Genomic DNA, 18,283 nt, shown 5'->3' with positions numbered 1-18,283 from the left:
TTTTGCATCATAGTAACTCAACTATTAACTCGACTCTGTTGTAAACTGATTAACCAGATAACGCCATGTTGTTCTAGCTCAGTTTAAGTGGTTTTGTTAGAAGTGAGAGGCGGGTCCTGTCTGGTTATAGTGGGCGTGAATGGGCATATAAGACCCAGCGTTGAGAGTACACGCACTCCGTCTGCTGAGGCAATAACGGTAAGGGTTCAACACGTCCTACTTTTGTGTTGCTGTGTTACAGCTATCCTGCTGACACCGCCGTTTACTGCGTTTCATTGTGCTAGCTTAGCGAAGTGCTTTTTGCTAGCTTCACTTTAGCATTGTCAACAGCTATGTCACGGACACTGCCGTATGCTCACTTCTCGATTTTCCTGAATGCATATTAAACTTCACAGCACATCTGCTTCCAATCCTCATCTTTTGCAGCTCCTCTCCAAGTGAAAATGTCCCAGTCAATTCTCGACACTATGCCTGGAGCCTCCACGGGCACCGTGGTGGTCACAGACCATCTGAATTTCTGGGGTGGGAAGAGAGTTAAACCCCGAGAGGAGAAAAACGTAGAGCCCGTGTTTGAACCTGCAACTGGTAAATACGCCAACATAAACTCTGGATCATTGTTGAACGCCTCATTTCATGTAACAGTACTGGAGTTAAAGCTACGAGTAGCGTATACGTGTTTATGGTTTAGCGGCTCTCAGTGCTAGAGGTTCAGCTTAGGACAGACTGTTGTATAACTGAACCCTATGAACAGCTCCCTCCACCCCAGCGAAGAACTGGGGTGGACTTACTTGCGTTGAAAGTAATGCATGCGATAGTAAGTTTTAAAAACAAGTTTAGCATAGGGTTTACCATTTATTTTTTTATTTTTCTTTGGCTTTCAGTTTCATTATTTTCTCCACCATAATGCTGCACATGCTCAGTAAAGCACTGTCGACTGGCTGGCTGTACAGTGTACATTTTTTCTACAGTCTATGACAGTGCCTGAATTGATGATGAATATATATATATATATATGCTGTATCGCCCCCTGCTGCCACTGGCTGAACATCTGCTGCAGACTGAGAAACACCTCTGGTAAACTCCCATCATCCACCACTGTGTCAAACTCCTGATCCATCAGCTGAGCGATGAAATTAGACCACCAGTCATTTTTGTCTCAAAGACCATCCAGCATCATGAAGTGCTTTAATGTGGACTCTTTCATTTTCAGTGAGCTCTCCACATTATACCATTTTGAACAGGAATGAGGAATTTCAAACTGAATTCACCTTTTATACCCAAATTTGAGCCGGCTCACTGGGCTTCTCTGAGAAGTCAGAAATTAATCAAGCATAACATTCAACCACTAAAACTCAATTTTCTGTTCAGGAGTGCAAGTAAATAACTATAATTTGACATATTAATCACGAAATAATAATGTGCTTTTCTAATTTTCCATTTTATTTGTAAATCAGTAAATTTGAAAATTCATGGATAACAATTATAATTATATTTTAGCATTAAAAATATCATTTGGGTCAAAGAGCTTCTACATATTGGTGTATTAACCACTGCAGAAACGTAAAAAATGATTTTGGTAATTACCGATGCTGTTAATTAAGGGCAGCTGCGGCATAAACCTTACTTTGGGTGGTGGTCTAATAAGCTTGTTAAGCACTGTATATAATTATATTGAACAGATAATTTAATTCATTTTAAAGCTAGGCCATATTTTACACATATAAAGACTCTTGCACCATAGATTATGACCGAAGTTAAAATGAGATTAGAGGAAACATGAGATTTGAAACTCAACAGTTTCTTGTGGAGATTTGACAGAGTGAGAATTATAAATATATATAAAACCTGCAGCAGTTTTTTAAAAAAATAAACAAATAATGAACAGAGATTTATTATTATTATTATTATGAATGTAATATCCATTAAAGAGAAAATACAGGAAGAAATTGTTTTTTGTATGTTAATAATGCTTCATAGAAAGAAAATTGGTATCAGGCAAGAAGTGGTATCAGCAGGTCAGACCAGGAAAAATCAGGATCAGTCAAAGATATTACAGAATGTGTAATTACATATAAGTGACAGACAAGTAACTTTTATCTCTAGTGTCTCAGCTACTGTCTCTATCAGAGATCTTAGTGTGTCCCAAACGTGTGGACTGTTATTTTTTAAACAGATTATTTTCCCATGCATCTGGCAATATGCAAGGGCATCCAGAGCATGACAGGGGTTGTGTCAATCCTCCTTCCTGTTAGTGGTGATCCTGATAGTGGCCTCAGGCGGCTTACTTGCCACATCTACGCCTTACTGCTGCCTAAAATTTTGGCCCAAACATGAGTAAAAGTTCTGCACAGTCCTGTGCTTGTGTTAATGTCATTGACCTGTGTGTTCGTATTGCTTTTATGTGTTGAATAAACATGTGTGGGTGGGCGAGGCAGTGGTTGGTTTTTGTTGTGTATTTTTCCTTTGTAAGCATGTGTGTGTGCCAATGTGTACCCAGGTCATTTACTTTAGCTCAGATTGTGTAACGTTAATTTAATTTTGGCAGCAAAGACATGTCTTCCCCAAAGAGTATATTCAGTTTTTAAAGCTTATTATTCCTTTGAAATGTGAAACATTTCAATAAACAATAAATAATTCCTTATTCCTAGGTTTTGTCTTAAACTATATTGCCTGTGTAACCTGCTGATAATGATTCTGTAGGCCGCGTCTTGTGTCAGCTGTTCCCTTGTGGGTGCGAGGAGGTAGATGAGGCCATAAAGAGCGCCCACACTGCCTACCTAACATGGAGCAAGATGGCCGGCATGGAGCGGGCTCGTGTGATGCTGGAGGCCGCCCGCATTATCAGGGTGAGACGGTCAAGGTGTTGTGTCATCGTCTGCATTACTGGATAGCAGTCATTAAGATGTCAGTATTGTGCAACACAAATTGAGGTTGAGTGTTAGCCTTCAATAACACAGACTCTAGTTATTCATTAAGAGCACTAACTTGTCCCGTCCCGAACTGCTGGCCTACATTTGCATAAAATAAACCTTTGAACGCCTTTGTTGGCTCTTTGAAGTTGTATGGGTGTGGAATTTAACCTTGATTTGAAACTCTTATTGCATAATCTCACAGCCATTTGCAGTACAAACTGGAATATTTTCAGTAGTGCTAGAAAATTGCAAATTCACTCATTTTTTAAACATTATTTCAAAAAACTAGGAGAGAAGAGACAACATTGCAAAGCTGGAAGTAATCAACAACGGCAAGTCCATCACTGAAGCACTGGTGGATATTGATATTGCATGGCAGTGTATTGAGTACTACGCTGGTCTGGCTGGTACACTTGCAGGTGGGTGTATCAAACATTTCTTCTTGTCACAACAATATGCATCTCTAACTTCAGGATTTGGTATTGTTAGTGCCAATGTCTTTAACTCATTCCAGGCCAACACGTCCAGCTCCCTGGAGGAGCATTTGCTTACACCAGGAGGGAGCCCCTTGGTGTGTGTGCTGGAATTGGTGCATGGAACTACCCCTTCCAGATCGCTGCATGGAAGTCTGCTCCTGCTCTGGCATGTGGTGAGTTTTTCACACTCTTTATTACTAAATCTCTCCAAGAGTTAAAGGAAATATTTTTGCAGCAGTCAGATGTTTTTGTTCCTCATGCATAATGTTCAGAGATGCTGACCAGAGTCCTACTTGGATCTTTATTTGCAAACCCCTTCATTTGTATAAGTCCAAAAACTTCACCCATGTCTAAATACAAAGACTTTTCAGGCAGTGTAACACCTGTAAATGTTTTAACTGTCGACAAGCATGATAAACCGCAAACATAGTTCAGATCTGCAACTTTGATTGTATTAGTCCCACAAACTTAATACATTTCCTACAAACATAATAGCAGTTTCCTACTGTAAATATAATAACTGTCACATTTGAGGGGATTTGTTTTGTTTGTGGGAACATTAAAATTAATGTCTCTCGAAACTGTATTGACCTCCCCAAAATATAATGTGATCATAAAAATAGAAGTTGTGGGCGCGCCGGTAGTCGAGTGGTTAAGGCGCATGCCATATACGCAGGCAACCCGGGTTCGAATCCAGCCCGTGACACTATTTCCTGCATGTCTCTCCCCGCTCTCTCCCCCTGTTTCCGACTCTATCCACTGTCCTATCAAATAAAGGCCAAAAATAAATCTTTAAAAAAAAAAAATAGAAGTTGTGGTCATTGTTTGTTGTAGCCTTATTGTAATGGCCAGTGGGTTCAAGTCAGATTAAAGTAATGTCACATCAAAAAAATGTTTACCTCCCATAGTTGACAGTGCATGTCAGAGCACAAACCAACCCATGAATTCAAATGAATTGTCCGTAGACTGCTCAAACAGGTTTGTGTTGAGGCACGGATATAGGAAAGGGTACAAAAGAAATTCTGCAGCATTGAAGGTCCGAATGAGCACGGTGGCCTCCATCATCCAAAGTTTGGAACCACCAGGACTATTCCTAGAGCTGGCTGCCCGGCCAGTCTGAGCGATCAGGGTAGAAGGGCTTTAGTCAGGGTGGTGGCCATAAACCCGATGGCCACACTGACAGAGCTCCAGCATTCCTTTCTTTCAGAAGGACATCCATTTCTGCAGCACTCTACCAATCAGGCCTTTATGGTAGAGTGGCCAGATGGAAGCCACTCCTCAGTAAAAGGCACATGACAGCCCACCCGGAGTTTGCCAAAAGGCACCTGAGGGACGCTCAGACAATGAGAAAAAAAAATTCTCTGGTCTGATGAAACAAAGATTGAACTCTTTGGTCTGAATGCCAAGCATCATTTCTGGAGTAAACCAGGCACCGCTCATCAGCTGTCTAGTACCATCCCTACAGTGAAGCATGGTCGTGGCAGCATCATGCTTTAGGGATGTTGTTCGGCTGCAGGAACTGGGAAACCTTGTCAGGGTTGAGGGAAAGATGAAATTAGCAATGTACAGAGACATTCTTGATAATAACCTGCTCCAGAGCACTCTGGACCTTGGACTGGGGCAAAGGTTTATCTTCTGACAGGACAACGACCCGAAGCACACAGCCAAGATAACAAAGGAGTGCCTTCAGGACAACTCTGTGAATATCCTTGAGTGCCCCAGCCAGAGCCCAGACTTAAACCTGATTGAGAGCTCTCTGAAAACGTCTGTGCACTGATGGTCCCCATCTAACCTGGTGGAGCTTGAGAGGTTCTGCTAAAAAGAATAGGAGAAGCTGCCCAAAATAGGTCTATCATAAAAGAACTACCAGATTGTTTACTTCCTTGCCCCCTGGATTTTGAAAATATCTAATACTGGCAAAAAATTCCTGCATTAATTATATTAACATATATTTTCCCCTTTAACCTGGTTTAGGAACTAATATATGGATGATTACTTGCAGTGATAACACCCAATTGTGTTTAGGTAATGCCATGGTGTTCAAGCCCTCTCCAATGACTCCTGTGACTGCTGTTATCCTGGCTGAGATCTACAAAGAGGCTGGAGTTCCAGATGGGCTTTTCTGTGTGGTTCAAGGTGGAGCAGAGACTGGCAGCTTGCTCTGCCAGCACCCAATGATTGCTAAAGTCTCTTTTACTGGCAGTGTGCCCACAGGCAAAAAGGTACAAACATGACACCACAGTGCTGTGATTTTAATCCCAATGTTAAAGGAGACAAGCCCTGAACAAAATGGCTGTTGTTTTTATGGTCAATACCTTAATTCACAGTTGATGCAGACATAAAGAAAATGTGTACTGAGGGATTCTGTCAGTGTCTTAAGACAGTTTGCAGGAAAATGAGGGCAGCTCGTGTTTTCAGGGGAAGAAGGGAAACCCTATTCCAAGTTATAAGGCTATTAAAAAAATCAGTAATAATTACTGTTTGGGCCTTACATTACTGTTTTTAAACAAGAAATAACTGTCTTTAACTACTCTATAAGGCTGGCCACACACTACAGGATTGTAAGCCAGATTTGAGGCAAGAGTTGTCTCCCAGACGAATGATTATTTGTCTGAATGATCCTCAAGTGTGTGGTGTTAAAACGATTATTTTACTGCTCCAGATTGCATTGTAGCCTCCTAGACCTTGAATTGAAAATATCAGACACAATTGATATTTATGATTCTAGGGCATAATGCCTCCAACAGAATGCTCACAACAGCAAATGAGCAAGAGCAGACTGGAGAGCATCACCATCCAGATGTTTCGTAGGCGTACTTTCACGGCACACAAACATAACCACAACTGTACCATCCTTCCAGCCAGGATTTTATCCTGATTCTTTTCCTTGTTTCCTGTCTTTTGTTGCCACTGTAACACATGCCAGGACAATGTATTGTGGACAAACTGAGGGTATCACTAGGTATCATGTTTGTTTTTCTTCTGAAGTCATGTGATCACACAAGGTCGCTGGCAGGTCGGCAGGTGTGGGATGTAAATGGTCTCACTGTATGGCTAAATTGTCTAGTGTATGTGCTCAGAGGATTATAAAATCAAAATTGTTGGAAGTTGTCCTTATGTCTGTGGTCTCCTACATTTTTTAAAATGAGTTGAAAATTGTCTAGTGTGTGGCCAGTCTAAAGCTGCTAGTGTCTGTGAGTCAAAATCATCTGTGTTGTTATTGATCTCAGGTCATGGAAATGTCTGCAAAGGGGGTGAAGCAGGTGACTCTTGAGCTCGGAGGAAAATCTCCACTCCTCATCTTCAAAGACTGTGAGCTGGAGAACGCAGTGAAGGGAGCGCTCATGGCAAACTTCCTGACACAAGGACAGGTCAGACAGTTGTTTCGATGATATTTCTTTATTGTACAATATCAAACTTCAACTTCTCATACATTCTTTCTCAGCGTTGACTGATTTAAATTTCCTCCTGTATTATTTAGGTTTGCTGCAATGGGACCAGGGTGTTTGTGCAAAGAGAGATCATGCCCCAATTCCTGGCAGAAGTGGTGAAGAGGACCAAGGTCATTCCTTTGGGCGACCCTCTGCTGGACAGCACCCGGATGGGAGCACTGATCAGCAAACCACAGCTGGATAAAGTGCTGAGATATGTGGAGCAGGCCAAGAAAGAGGTGTGTGTTTAATCAGTGGATGATCTGATTAGAGAAAAATTTAATTTTAAAGAATTTAAAAGCATTTAAGTGAAGTCTCATACACTGTGATAAATCTTACAAGCCCTGAAAGCCCTGTGCCCTGAAAGTGTGTTAAAAGTTTTATTAGATACCTGATTTTTCATAGTAGTTTTACAGGCATGTCTCTGTTTTCAGGGAGCCAAAGTGCTTTGTGGGGGAGAGCCTTTTGTCCCCAGTGACCCCAAACTTAAAGGGGGCTACTTCATGTCACCCTGTGTTCTTGGTGAGCCTCTTTATATTCTCTGTAATAAGTTTTTACTTTTTCAACACTGATTTGTCTCCACAAACACTACTGATGATGTAGCAGTCTGTTTCGAGCTGTTTGCATGTTAACACTGTGTTCCAGTATGCACCGTATGAACATTCAGTCTTTTTCCTCACACAGATAACTGCAGAGATGACATGACCTGTGTGAAGGAGGAGATCTTTGGCCCAGTCATGTCTGTGTTGCCATTCGACACAGAGGAGGAAGTGATCAAGAGAGCTAACAACACCACCTTTGGACTGGCCTCTGGAGTTTTCACCAGGTTAGAACGAGATTTAAAGGGCACGCTGTCATAAACCAGCAGTGTGTTGCAACCACTGATTAACAGCAATGCAGAGGTTACTGCATTCCGATGGCTTCAGTTCAGGGTTTCCACAATGCAGAGAACTTAATCTTCAGTATCTGGTGCTTCAAGTGTGAAATCCATTCCTTTCCTCTGTTTACAGGGACATTTCTCGAGCCCATCGTGTGGCTGAGAACCTGGAGGCAGGGACCTGCTTCATCAACAACTACAACATCAGCCCTGTGGAAGTGCCATTTGGAGGATACAAGAATTCAGGTAGGATTTTTAAGAGTAAAAATGGTCAAATTTACAACAAAAAAATGTTATTTCTTTAATGCCCTTATGCTGTCATTAATGATTGAGACTGTGAATGAGATCTCCATTGATCTCTGTTGTCCTTTCTAGGTTTTGGCAGAGAGAATGGCCAGGTTACGATTGAGTACTACTCCCAGCTGAAGACTGTAGTGGTAGAGATGGGTGACGTTGAGAGCCTGTTCTAAGGACAGCTTAACAAGTTTGCATTGCTGTGTCAGAACTGTGGATAGAACCCTTCCCTGTTTAGTTATGTGCTATGCAAACAGGAGAACATGCAGCACTCTTTTGTAAAGATGAAGAGGAATATCTGCTTCTTACATGTTTACAATTCACTACTTTTTCTACTTTCAAGTGGACCTACACTTTAGCACTGAGCAGGTAAATGTAAACAAACCCTGGTGTCATTCCAGCTGCTTCATAGAAAAAAGAATACTTGCTAGTGTTTGTGGAAAAATTACCACGAGCCTTAATTAGAAATACTGTAATATAATTTCAAGGGAGTAGTTACCTAACAGCTGGTTTCAAGTTTTTATATCGTATTCTTACCTGTTGCACATTTTTTGACTAACAAATGCCCTTTTGTCAAAATAAATTGTTTAAATATAAAACCTCTTGTGGTTGCATTTTTATTCCAAGCAATTTAAGGAGTCAGCTTTATTATGTATAAACACCACTATGTCCACATCTGTATTTGCTGATACAAATACCAAGGTTTATACAAAACTTGACAGCACCGTAATACCACATGTGCTACTTGCATAAGTAATTTCACCTGATAATTGTAATTGTTGATGTAAACTCGGGGTGTGCAATTTTTCACATTTTTGCCACTATTTCTAACAGATACTTGCATGAAACATATCCCACATCTACAGTTTATCACAAAAATTAATCTTGTGAACAAACTATGGCTCTTCATTGTACATTCATACAATGTACCTATAGGATGAATGCTGCGGTGTAATGGTTGTACTTTCAGACCAAACTGACCCCACGGTGGTGGCAGCATCATGCTATGGGCGTGCTTCTCGGCAGCCAGCCCTAGAGGGCCTGTTAAAGTAGAGGGTAAAACAAATGCAACAAATCTAGGGAAAATTGTGGAGAACAATCTTTTTTAGTCTGCAGGGGAACTACGGCTTGGGAGAAGATTTATTTTCCAGCAAGACAATGGCCCGAATCATACAGTGAAAGCTACACAGAAATGGTTTAAAGACCAAGTGAATGTTCTGGAGTGGCTGTGTCAGAGCTCAGACCTCAATCCAATAAAGAATTTGTGGCTGGACCTGAAAAGGACTGTCCATTTCCGATCCCTGTGCAACCTGACAGAGCTTGAGCAGTTTTGTAAAGAAGAATGGAGTAAAATTGCAGAGTCCAGATATGCAAGCCTGATTGAGACCTATCCACACAGACTCAATGCTGTGATTGCAGCCAAAGGTGCATCTACTAAATACTGACTTAAAAGGGGAGAACATTTATGCAGTTATTTATTTTACAATGGCATTTTTATTTATTTGACATTACTTTGTAAACATCTGTTCTCACTTTTACATTGAAGAGGGGTTTTTTTTGTAACTTTTTTGTCAATAAAGCCAAATTATATTGACTATGATAAAAGCAAAACATCCAAAGAGTGTATACTTTCTATAGGCACTCCACAGCTATTATTTTCTCTTTATTTTTTTATTTGCTAATTTGCCACACTTAGTATCATTGTAATGTTGAAAAAACACTTTTGCACACTGAATATCTTCACTGGTTACAGGTCTAGTTTGGCATACCTGTTCTATGGGTCAGTTTAAAACTACGAAAAAGAACTACTCTGCCTATTTTTGCATTTATTCTGTTGTGCACATTAAGAGGCGCCCCTGTCTGCAGCTTTTTATGTGCATATTTATACTTTCTATTGCTCTTTTGACATCATTAGGAAAAAAAATTATATATATATATATATATATATATATATATATATATATTCAACCACTTATTATAAACAATACATATTCAAAAATATCACATAAAATATGATCAATTATGGCGTAAACTTTGATAGTATTTTGTTGGAAAATAGAGTATTCAATAATCGTATTCTATGGTGGACTGAGGAAACAAATCAGTGTGAAAGACGAATTTTGAACACTGGGTACTTTTATTTTGAAAGTCTAACCCGGAAGTGTTGCTGTGAACCGACTGTGAGGAAATCGTCGTTTGTTGGCTGTGGAAACAATGCAGGTAACTGTAGTACCTTTTTGTATTGTAAATACTGAATTAAAATGATAGTTTTGTTTAGGTTACATTGTTAATCATTTATTTAGAGAGCTTTTATTTTATTTATTTGTAGGGCTAACAGTGGCAATGTTAGCCTGCTAAAAAGACGTGATAGCAAAGTAGCTAGGCTAGTCCTCAAAACAAAACATAGTCAACCAGAATTTAAAGTTTTAACAACTTTGAGTAAAGTGTGTGATTATTTTAAGTGCTCTGTATGTTCGTTGCGTTTAATGTTTTTCTTTTTCCTTCAGCAAAGAGAAGAGAAGCAGTTGGAGGCGTCTGTGGAGTCTCTCGTCTCTCGGGTTGCTCACGTCAAAAGTGCTCTCCACAGTTTCATTTATAAACTGGAAAATGAATACGAGAGGTTAACATGGTGAGTGAACAGTTTCACTGAGGAGTTTCATTTTAATGCGGGCTTGTCACAGAGAAGATCTTTACTCTGAAAGGCCTTAGAAGGAACATGTTCTAGTCCTTATTGCCTTTTTCTCAAGGCTAGAAAGTTATCATGGTAAAAAAACAAAACAAAGGGATTTATGATACAGAAAAGTTGACCTTCTGGAAAATTAAGTTCATTCATGCACTCAGTAACTGGTTTGAGCTCATTTTGCACAAATGATTGCGTCAATGCAACGTGGCATGGAGCCAATCAGTCTGTGGTACTGCTGGGGTGTTGTGAAGCCCATGTTGCTCTACAAGCAGCCTTCAGCTCATCTGTATTTTAGAGTCTTGTGTCTCTCATCTTGACATTTCATCAGAGATTCTCTGTGGGGATTCAGGTCAGGCCTGTTGGCTGCACAGTCAAACATAATAATACCATGGTCAGCAAACCAGTTTCTGGTAGTTTTGGCTTCACTGTGGGCAGGTGCCAATTCCTGCTGGAAAAGGAAATCAGAGGCTCCCCTATGTTTTTGAATCTGCTTTGATTGACAGTCCTCTGAAGGCTGAGCTCATCCCTGTTGCTTGTGGTCCTTTTCTTACCTCACTTTCTTCTTCCAGTCAACTTTCCATGAATATGTGGCTTTCCCTCCTTGAGGACGATGACAGTGATTGTCTTCTGGGCATTTGTAAAGTCAGCATTCTTCTCCATGATTGTGGTTGTAATGAACAAGACTGAGAGAACGAAGGCTCAGGAAACCTTTGCAAATTGGACTTTTCCACAATATTCTAATATTACGAAATAGTGGATTTTTAAAAACAAAGATGTCATTTTTATGTGAAGTTTGGTTTTTTACTTCAGTGTCAATTTCGTTGACTAAAACTATGACTAAAAATGTGTGTCGATAGCCTTTTTTTCTATGACAAAAACTAGACTAAGTCTAACAATAATAGTTCTGTGATGACTAAAACTGACAAACGCTAAGTTTAGTTTTGGTCAAGATGACTAAAACTAGACTAAAATGTAACTTAGTTTTTGTCGGACATTCAAAATCTTTGATATTTCGCCACTGTGGGTAAATCTGTCAAAAAACGATGCAGCTGTAGCTATTCTGCCTCTCAGCTGTAGAAAGCAAGGACCTTGGGTTTAGCAGAGTGCATGGAACACACTACCATGACTTGGTACCAAATTAAGGCAAGAAAATAAATGCTTGGACTAAAAGTAAAGACTAAAATGTGAGGATTTTTCATGGACTAAAACTAGACTGAAATGTTTTGAGGTTTTTGTCGACTAAAACTAAAAAAGGATAGAAATGACTAAAATGTGACTAAAACTAAAATGCATTTCATTTAAAGACTAAAACTAAGACTAGAATTAAAAATAGCTGCCAAAATTAACACTGTTTTACCCACATAATGTGATATGTATTTGCCTTACACAGGCCATCTGTTCTGGACAACTTTGCTCTTCTATCTGGTCAGCTGAACACCATCAATAAACTGCTCAAGAATGAAAAGACACCATCTTTTCGCAACCAAGTCATAATACCTTTGCTGCTGTCTCCGGACCGGGATGAGGATTTAGCAGTGAGTATTAAAACTACCGTCTTCTTCTTTTATGGGTTTCTTTTAAAAAGCTCAACTCCTGTCTGCTTTTTTTTGACAGAAACTCACAGAGCAGCGTGTCCCTGTGTTCAGCCATGAAATCGTGCCAGACTACTTGAGGACAAAGCCTGATCCAGAGGTGGAGGAGCAGGAGAAGCAGCTGAGTGCAGAGGCAGCAAGAATAGGCCCAGACGTAGCACAGGTCAGTTATATATTAAACTGAAAGGATCAGTCCTGTTTTACATGTGTGCTATACAACATCCTGAAGTCAATAGCCCTACATTGCTTACAGAAGTAGATCATTTTTCATTGTCTCACCCCTTTTTTAACAGAAACAGATTCAGACGTTAAATAAGTTGTGTTCCAATCTCCTTGAGAAGCTCAACAATCCGCGTGATGACCGGGATGGAGAAAGTTCAGGTATGTTGGGCTTCTTCCATGTAGGTGAATCTGCCACAGATTGGTTTACATATTAAAGTTGACTTTTGTTTACTTTTTCTAGCCATTCGTCAGAACAAACCGTCTTTCAACCCTGCTGACACTAACGCCTTAGTTGGAGCTGTTGCATTTGGAAAGGGACTCTCTAAGTGTCGGCCCCCTGGCCAAGTGGCTCCTGGACACCCAGGGCAGGGGCCCATGATGAGTGGAGGTCCAACCTTACAGCAGGTCACTATAGGTGGAGGTTCAGGTCAGCAAGCTGGTATGGGAGGACCTGTGGCTCCACAGCAACAAGGGCAGCCAGGTAGGAGACCTGGAGAGCTGGGTTAGTATTTCTCACACACACACGCACACACACATACACACACTCTGATTTATCTGAACTACATACTTAATCGGTTTAAATGTCCAAAAGATATGGATAATTGTTAAAATAAACCTGTTCTGATGTTAGCCCATTTCTGATCCTCATCTTTCTTATGTACCAGTTTCATTGCGAGAGTAATTTGACAATTTCTTGATGTTTTTTTAAGTTCAATAAAAGGATTCAGGTGAGTTCAGTACACTCAGTGATTAAAAGGGTGCAGAATGCAGATTGAATATTGAATCAATGACCACCACTTATTTATATTAAAAAAAACCTTTTTCACATAAATCTATTGATTCTGCTTTAGCTGGAGATTCATTGAATATTAAATAGCTTGTTCTAGTATGTGATTTGCTGACATGTTCCAGGGTTAGGGTAAATGTTTTAGTGACTACCTTTGTGAACTGTATTTTCTGCTTGAAATATCCCTTAATTTTGAAGAAAACAGTTTGGTGATGAATGCTCACAAAATATGAAAAATGTGTTTCATTTTGTAGATGAACAGGTAAACAGTTATATACTGTGTGCCAAATCTGGCATTTGTTTTCACTGAATAAAGCTCTTGCTTATATAATATAAAATTGATACAAAATATACACTGCATTCAGAAAGTATTCAGACCCCTGTCACTTCTTTCAATTTTATGTTTCAGCCTGATACTGCAGTTGAAAAAAAAAACATTTTTTCTGTCATTAATCTACACTCAGTACCCTGTACTAATGAAGTTTTGATTTCATCATTTCTGATTTTTTTTTTTAGAAATTTATCAAAAATAAACAACTGAATTATCATATTGGCATAAGTATTCAGACCCTTTACAGCAACACTTAAAATGTCGCTCAAGCTCCTTCCATTTCTCTTGATCATTGCTGAGATGTTTCTACACTTGAATTGTAGTCCATCTGTGGTAAATTAAATTAATTCGACATGATTTGGAATGGCACACACCTCTATAGAAGGCCTCACACCTGGCAAAGCATATCAGAGCAGGAACTGAGCTCAGAGACCAAATTGTTGCAAGGTTACAAAAAATCATCTTCACTGAAGGTTCCCAAGAGCACAGTGGCTTCATAAATCTCAAATGGAAGATGTTTGGCACAAGTAGGACTCTTCCAAGAGTTGGTTGCCTGGCCAAACTGAGAACTCAAGGGAGAAGGGCCTCGGGAAAAGAGGTGACCAAGAACCTATTGTCACTCCGACGAAGCTCCAGAGATCCTGTGTGCAGATGGGACAAAGTTCCAGAAGTAAACATTACTGTAGTCCTCCCCTGATCTGGTCATGTGGCATAGTGGCTGGACTGAAGCCTCTCCTCAGTGCATAACAGATGAAAGCCTACTTGGCTCTCACATGGAGGGTTTTTTGCAAACTCCAACTTGGCCCTGCCTGTTTTTTTGCTTGCTCTGATATGCATTGCCAGTTGTGAGGCCTTCTATAGAGAGGTGTGCACTTTTCTAAATAATGTCCAATGAGTTCATTTTACCACAGGCGGACTCCAATCAAGGTGTAGAAACATCTCAGCAACAAACAACAGAAATTTGTGGAACCTAAATTTCAAGTGTTGTTGTAAAGGGTCTGAATACTTATGTCAATGTGATATTTCAGTTGTTTAGTTTTGATAAATTTGCAAAAAATTCTAGTTATGTGTTCAGTATGCTATTATGGAGGACTGAGTGTAGATAAATGAGAGGAAAAATGAATTTGAATGTTTGTAGCATCAGGCTGCAACATAATAAAATGGAAAAAAGTGAAGGGGGTCCGAATACTTTCTAAATGCACTGTATATTGATGTTACCTGAAAAGTTTTAAACTAGGGCTTTCCAAGAAATACACTTCTAAATTGTGATTGTCAGAATTTCTGAAGTCAATTGGGATTGAGTTTCCTTTTTTATCTTGTTTGGAAAGTCCACTTTTTTGCATTTAAAACATTTTTTTACATTTTGGATTAGATTGCCTTAGACTAAGGTTAACTGGCTTCCTGTTTGGATGGAGACCTGCTTTTATTTTGAAAGAGGTTAAGAAACTTTGGGTAGATTTAAGATAATGACTCTGACTCAACAATGGTATGGTTGTTATAGACAGAAAAGGAAAACAGGGAATGGTAGCTAGTGAAATGTTTGAGAACAAGTGCTGTGAATCAATTAAAAATGTTTTTATTTACAGCTTTGCAATTAATTAATGCATTTCAACGGCTTAACCAAAGGTGCCAAAGGGGACAATAAAACACACAATAAAAAAATTAATAGTTATTAATTCTGGACCTTAATGCCAGTTTGATTAATGCAGTAATGCAGAACTGCTATTTAAACTGTTCCAAAGTGTTTTTTTGACATTTCTCTTTTTCTTTTTCAGGAAAAATGCCAAGCAGCATCAAGACAAACATCAAATCTGCATCCAGTTCTATGCACCCTTACAACCGATGAGCTCCTTCTCTGTTAAACATGTTTCATTTTAGAGACTCATTGACAACATTTACAGTAGATACTTGCCAACTTTACGTTCTGTATAAAAAGCATTCTCATTAAATAGACCAGCTTTTTAAAATTATTTCTCTGGAGTCTCTGTTTCACCAGCATTTTTTTATATTAGATTTAAAAATGCCCACAACAGAAAAAGTTGATATGTGTAACCATCACAGGTGCTAATTTCAGTTTTGACAGAATATCTGAGCCAGTGACTGTATAAACAATAGTAATGAATGCATTTGTTGTACGCTTACCTATTACTTTATTAGTCAGCTGCTCATTAATTCACATATCTGATTAGCTTACTGCATGTCAGGAACCAATGCGTTGGTTCAGTTGGCCTGCTACAGTTCAAACTGAGTATCAGAATGGGGAAGAAACCTGACTTTGAATGTGCAATGGTTGTTGGTGGCTTCATTCAGATGTCACAGCAGCATCAGGACTCATCAGACCAGGCAACACTGTTCTGTTCTCCAATTTTCCATTTTTGATGAGCCTGTGTGAGTTGTAGCTTCAATTCCCTGTTGTTAGCTGAGTGGAAAGGAGCACAGGTAGCCCATCTACCTCAAGGTTAAACATGTTGCACGTTCATAGATGATCTTTCTCAGGTTGTAACAGGTGGTTATGTGAGTTCATGGTTTCTTTCTACCAGCTTGAACAAGTCTGGTTATTCTCCTCTGACCTTTATCATTAGCAAGGACATTTTGGCCCAGAGACTTGCTACTCACTGTTAGTTTCCCCTTTTTTCGGACCACCCTAGAGATGTGTGCACCAAAACCACAGTGGATCGGCAGGTTTCGAAATACTCAGACCAACCTGTCTGTCAAGTCTCTTAAATCCCCATTCTGATGCTTGGTTTGAACTTCAGCAGATTGTCTTGACTGTTTCTACCTACCCTAATTCGCTGGCCACTGCCATGTAAACAGCTGATAATATATTTACATTAATGAGCAGTTAAATAGATAATACCTAATGAAGTGATCGGTGTGTTCCTATACAGTCTGTGGTCTTGCTTGAGCCACCAGATGGCAGTATGTCACCATGTATTTTCTTTATTTGAAATTGTATTATTGCCTTTTCAATAAAATAAGTTCAAAGGATTATTTGGCACATACTTAACGCTCTGAAATTCTTTTCTTGTGTTAATTATTCATAGATATTTAAATGACGAGGATTTTCTAAGTCTTTGCTTTTGATTGACATGATAATTTTGGCCATTTTTCTTAGTATTTTTTAAAAATCTTTTTCATCAAAATATGTTCAAGTGGTCTCCCTGAGGTGGTGTTTGCAGAGCTCTATTATCAAAACTTCAATCTTGCTGTAGTAGTTTTAATCTGACATGGACAGGAGGGTTTCCATCAAATGACCATCTCACATTTCAGACATGCACCATGATCTGATGTCTGTCCAGTATTTCTGCCGGTTTCTCCTCTCTTGCCTCTCTTTGCCCATTTTGCTGCAGTAACAAAGGTGAGAGTAATGAGGGTGGACGTCGCTCTGTGTGGCCTGATAATGTCAAAGTGTTTAAGGGGGCAAATGAGGAAGTATCGGTGCTGACGTGTGAGGGGGGCCCTCTCTCCATGCTGGCTCTCTCTGTCCACTCCAATCCCTGTCCTGCTGCACAGCACAGTGACCGTGCTGCTGTCACAGCAAGCAGGCCAATGGCTGACCTACATACACCCTCTGTCCCCAAACAGGCAGACGTCTCGCTGTGTCAGCCACCATGGTCAGACGCTCTGCTGAGACAGCTCAAAGCTGCACAAGGTCACACTTGCGTCCACAGATGAGGACTAAATTATAAACAAAGACATAACGGGCAGCATCCTGCCAACCCCCAGGAAACAGAATGAAGTTTACTGCAAAATTATCCCCTGAATTTTAAGGAGGATGCAGTGATTGCATGCTGTCTAATTTTGAAATTAAACGCTTTACAGTTTTAATTTTCAGTACAACAGGCATTAACTTTTGCACACTTGATGCACCTAAAAATTAATTTCTTTACTTATGAAGCTTGCTTTGCTTTGGAAAAATGAAATCAGGGCAATGTAAAGCTTACTTGTTATTAATGTCATTCTAAGCTGTTTTCATGTCCAAAAGAGGCTTTTTCCCCTTGTGTATTATGTTAAATAAACCCACTATATTAATTTACATCCCTAATGAATACACTGGAAAAGCTATTCAAGTCATGTAAAGCAAACCATACTTTTAGTAAACAGTCTAAAAAGTGCACAGGCAATTTTGTTACTCAGTAGTTTTCCCCAGTGTAATGATGACCCTTTGAGGATCATACCCTAATTTGATTTTGCCTTTTTTTATCATATTAGTCCACTGGAAAGCAATTTAATGTTTCAAATTACAATGATCCACAAGAGACTGATAATATTTGATGATATTGATGAGAAAATGTTGCTGCATGGATGCAGTATTGAATGTTGTTGAGGTTTACTATATAGGTTAATGGTTCAGGGACAGTTTGGGGGAGAGAAGACAAACTTCATCCAACAGGCCACACAGGAAGATGGAAAGTTAAATTGTAACTTCCAAACAAGAAAAAAATTAACATTTGGTTTTCTTTCACCTAGTTGTAGTACACTATTATGAGGATTTCAGCCCAGTTTAACATTAGACATGCATGTTTTAGATCATCACAATCCTTTAAAACTTAGGAGTTCATCTTTTACTGACTATTTAAGATTTATTATCAAAGCAATAACTGACAAAAAAAGTTGTTGGCTGTGCTGCTTCATGTTTTGGAGTTTCCTTTGCCATATATAAGAAAGCCCATTAACG

General features: G+C 39.5%; 2 protein-coding genes across 3 annotated transcripts; both read left to right on the top strand.

The window, feature by feature from the left end:
* Positions 1-67: 67 nt before the first annotated feature.
* aldh9a1a.1 (aldehyde dehydrogenase 9 family, member A1a, tandem duplicate 1) lies at positions 68-8,583 on the top strand. The gene is made up of 12 exons (XM_041792248.1): positions 68-198; positions 427-585; positions 2,701-2,846; positions 3,202-3,331; positions 3,427-3,561; positions 5,414-5,610; positions 6,619-6,759; positions 6,870-7,058; positions 7,254-7,341; positions 7,504-7,645; positions 7,830-7,942; positions 8,072-8,583. Exons 2-12 carry the CDS (start codon positions 444-446, stop codon positions 8,164-8,166), a joined length of 1,518 nt encoding a protein of 505 aa, XP_041648182.1. The 5' UTR covers positions 68-198; positions 427-443; the 3' UTR covers positions 8,167-8,583.
* Positions 8,584-10,144: 1,561 nt separating this feature from the next.
* med8 (mediator complex subunit 8) lies at positions 10,145-16,593 on the top strand. 2 transcript variants are annotated; one of them, XM_041792178.1, is made up of 7 exons: positions 10,145-10,210; positions 10,498-10,619; positions 12,064-12,208; positions 12,288-12,428; positions 12,559-12,646; positions 12,729-12,968; positions 15,381-16,593. In XM_041792178.1, exons 1-7 carry the CDS (start codon positions 10,205-10,207, stop codon positions 15,449-15,451), a joined length of 813 nt encoding a protein of 270 aa, XP_041648112.1. In that variant the 5' UTR covers positions 10,145-10,204; the 3' UTR covers positions 15,452-16,593. The 2 variants fall into 2 exon arrangements, with proteins under 2 accessions (XP_041648112.1, XP_041648111.1); XM_041792177.1 differs by having other exon boundaries at positions 12,729-12,989.
* Positions 16,594-18,283: the final 1,690 nt, after the last annotated feature.

Source organism: Cheilinus undulatus, linkage group 7 (genome assembly GCF_018320785.1).
Source record: "Cheilinus undulatus linkage group 7, ASM1832078v1, whole genome shotgun sequence".
In the NCBI taxonomy this organism is placed as follows: Eukaryota; Metazoa; Chordata; class Actinopteri; order Labriformes; family Labridae; genus Cheilinus; species Cheilinus undulatus.
Note: the sequence above shows the minus strand (reverse complement) of the source record. Positions and strands in the feature narration are given on the sequence as shown.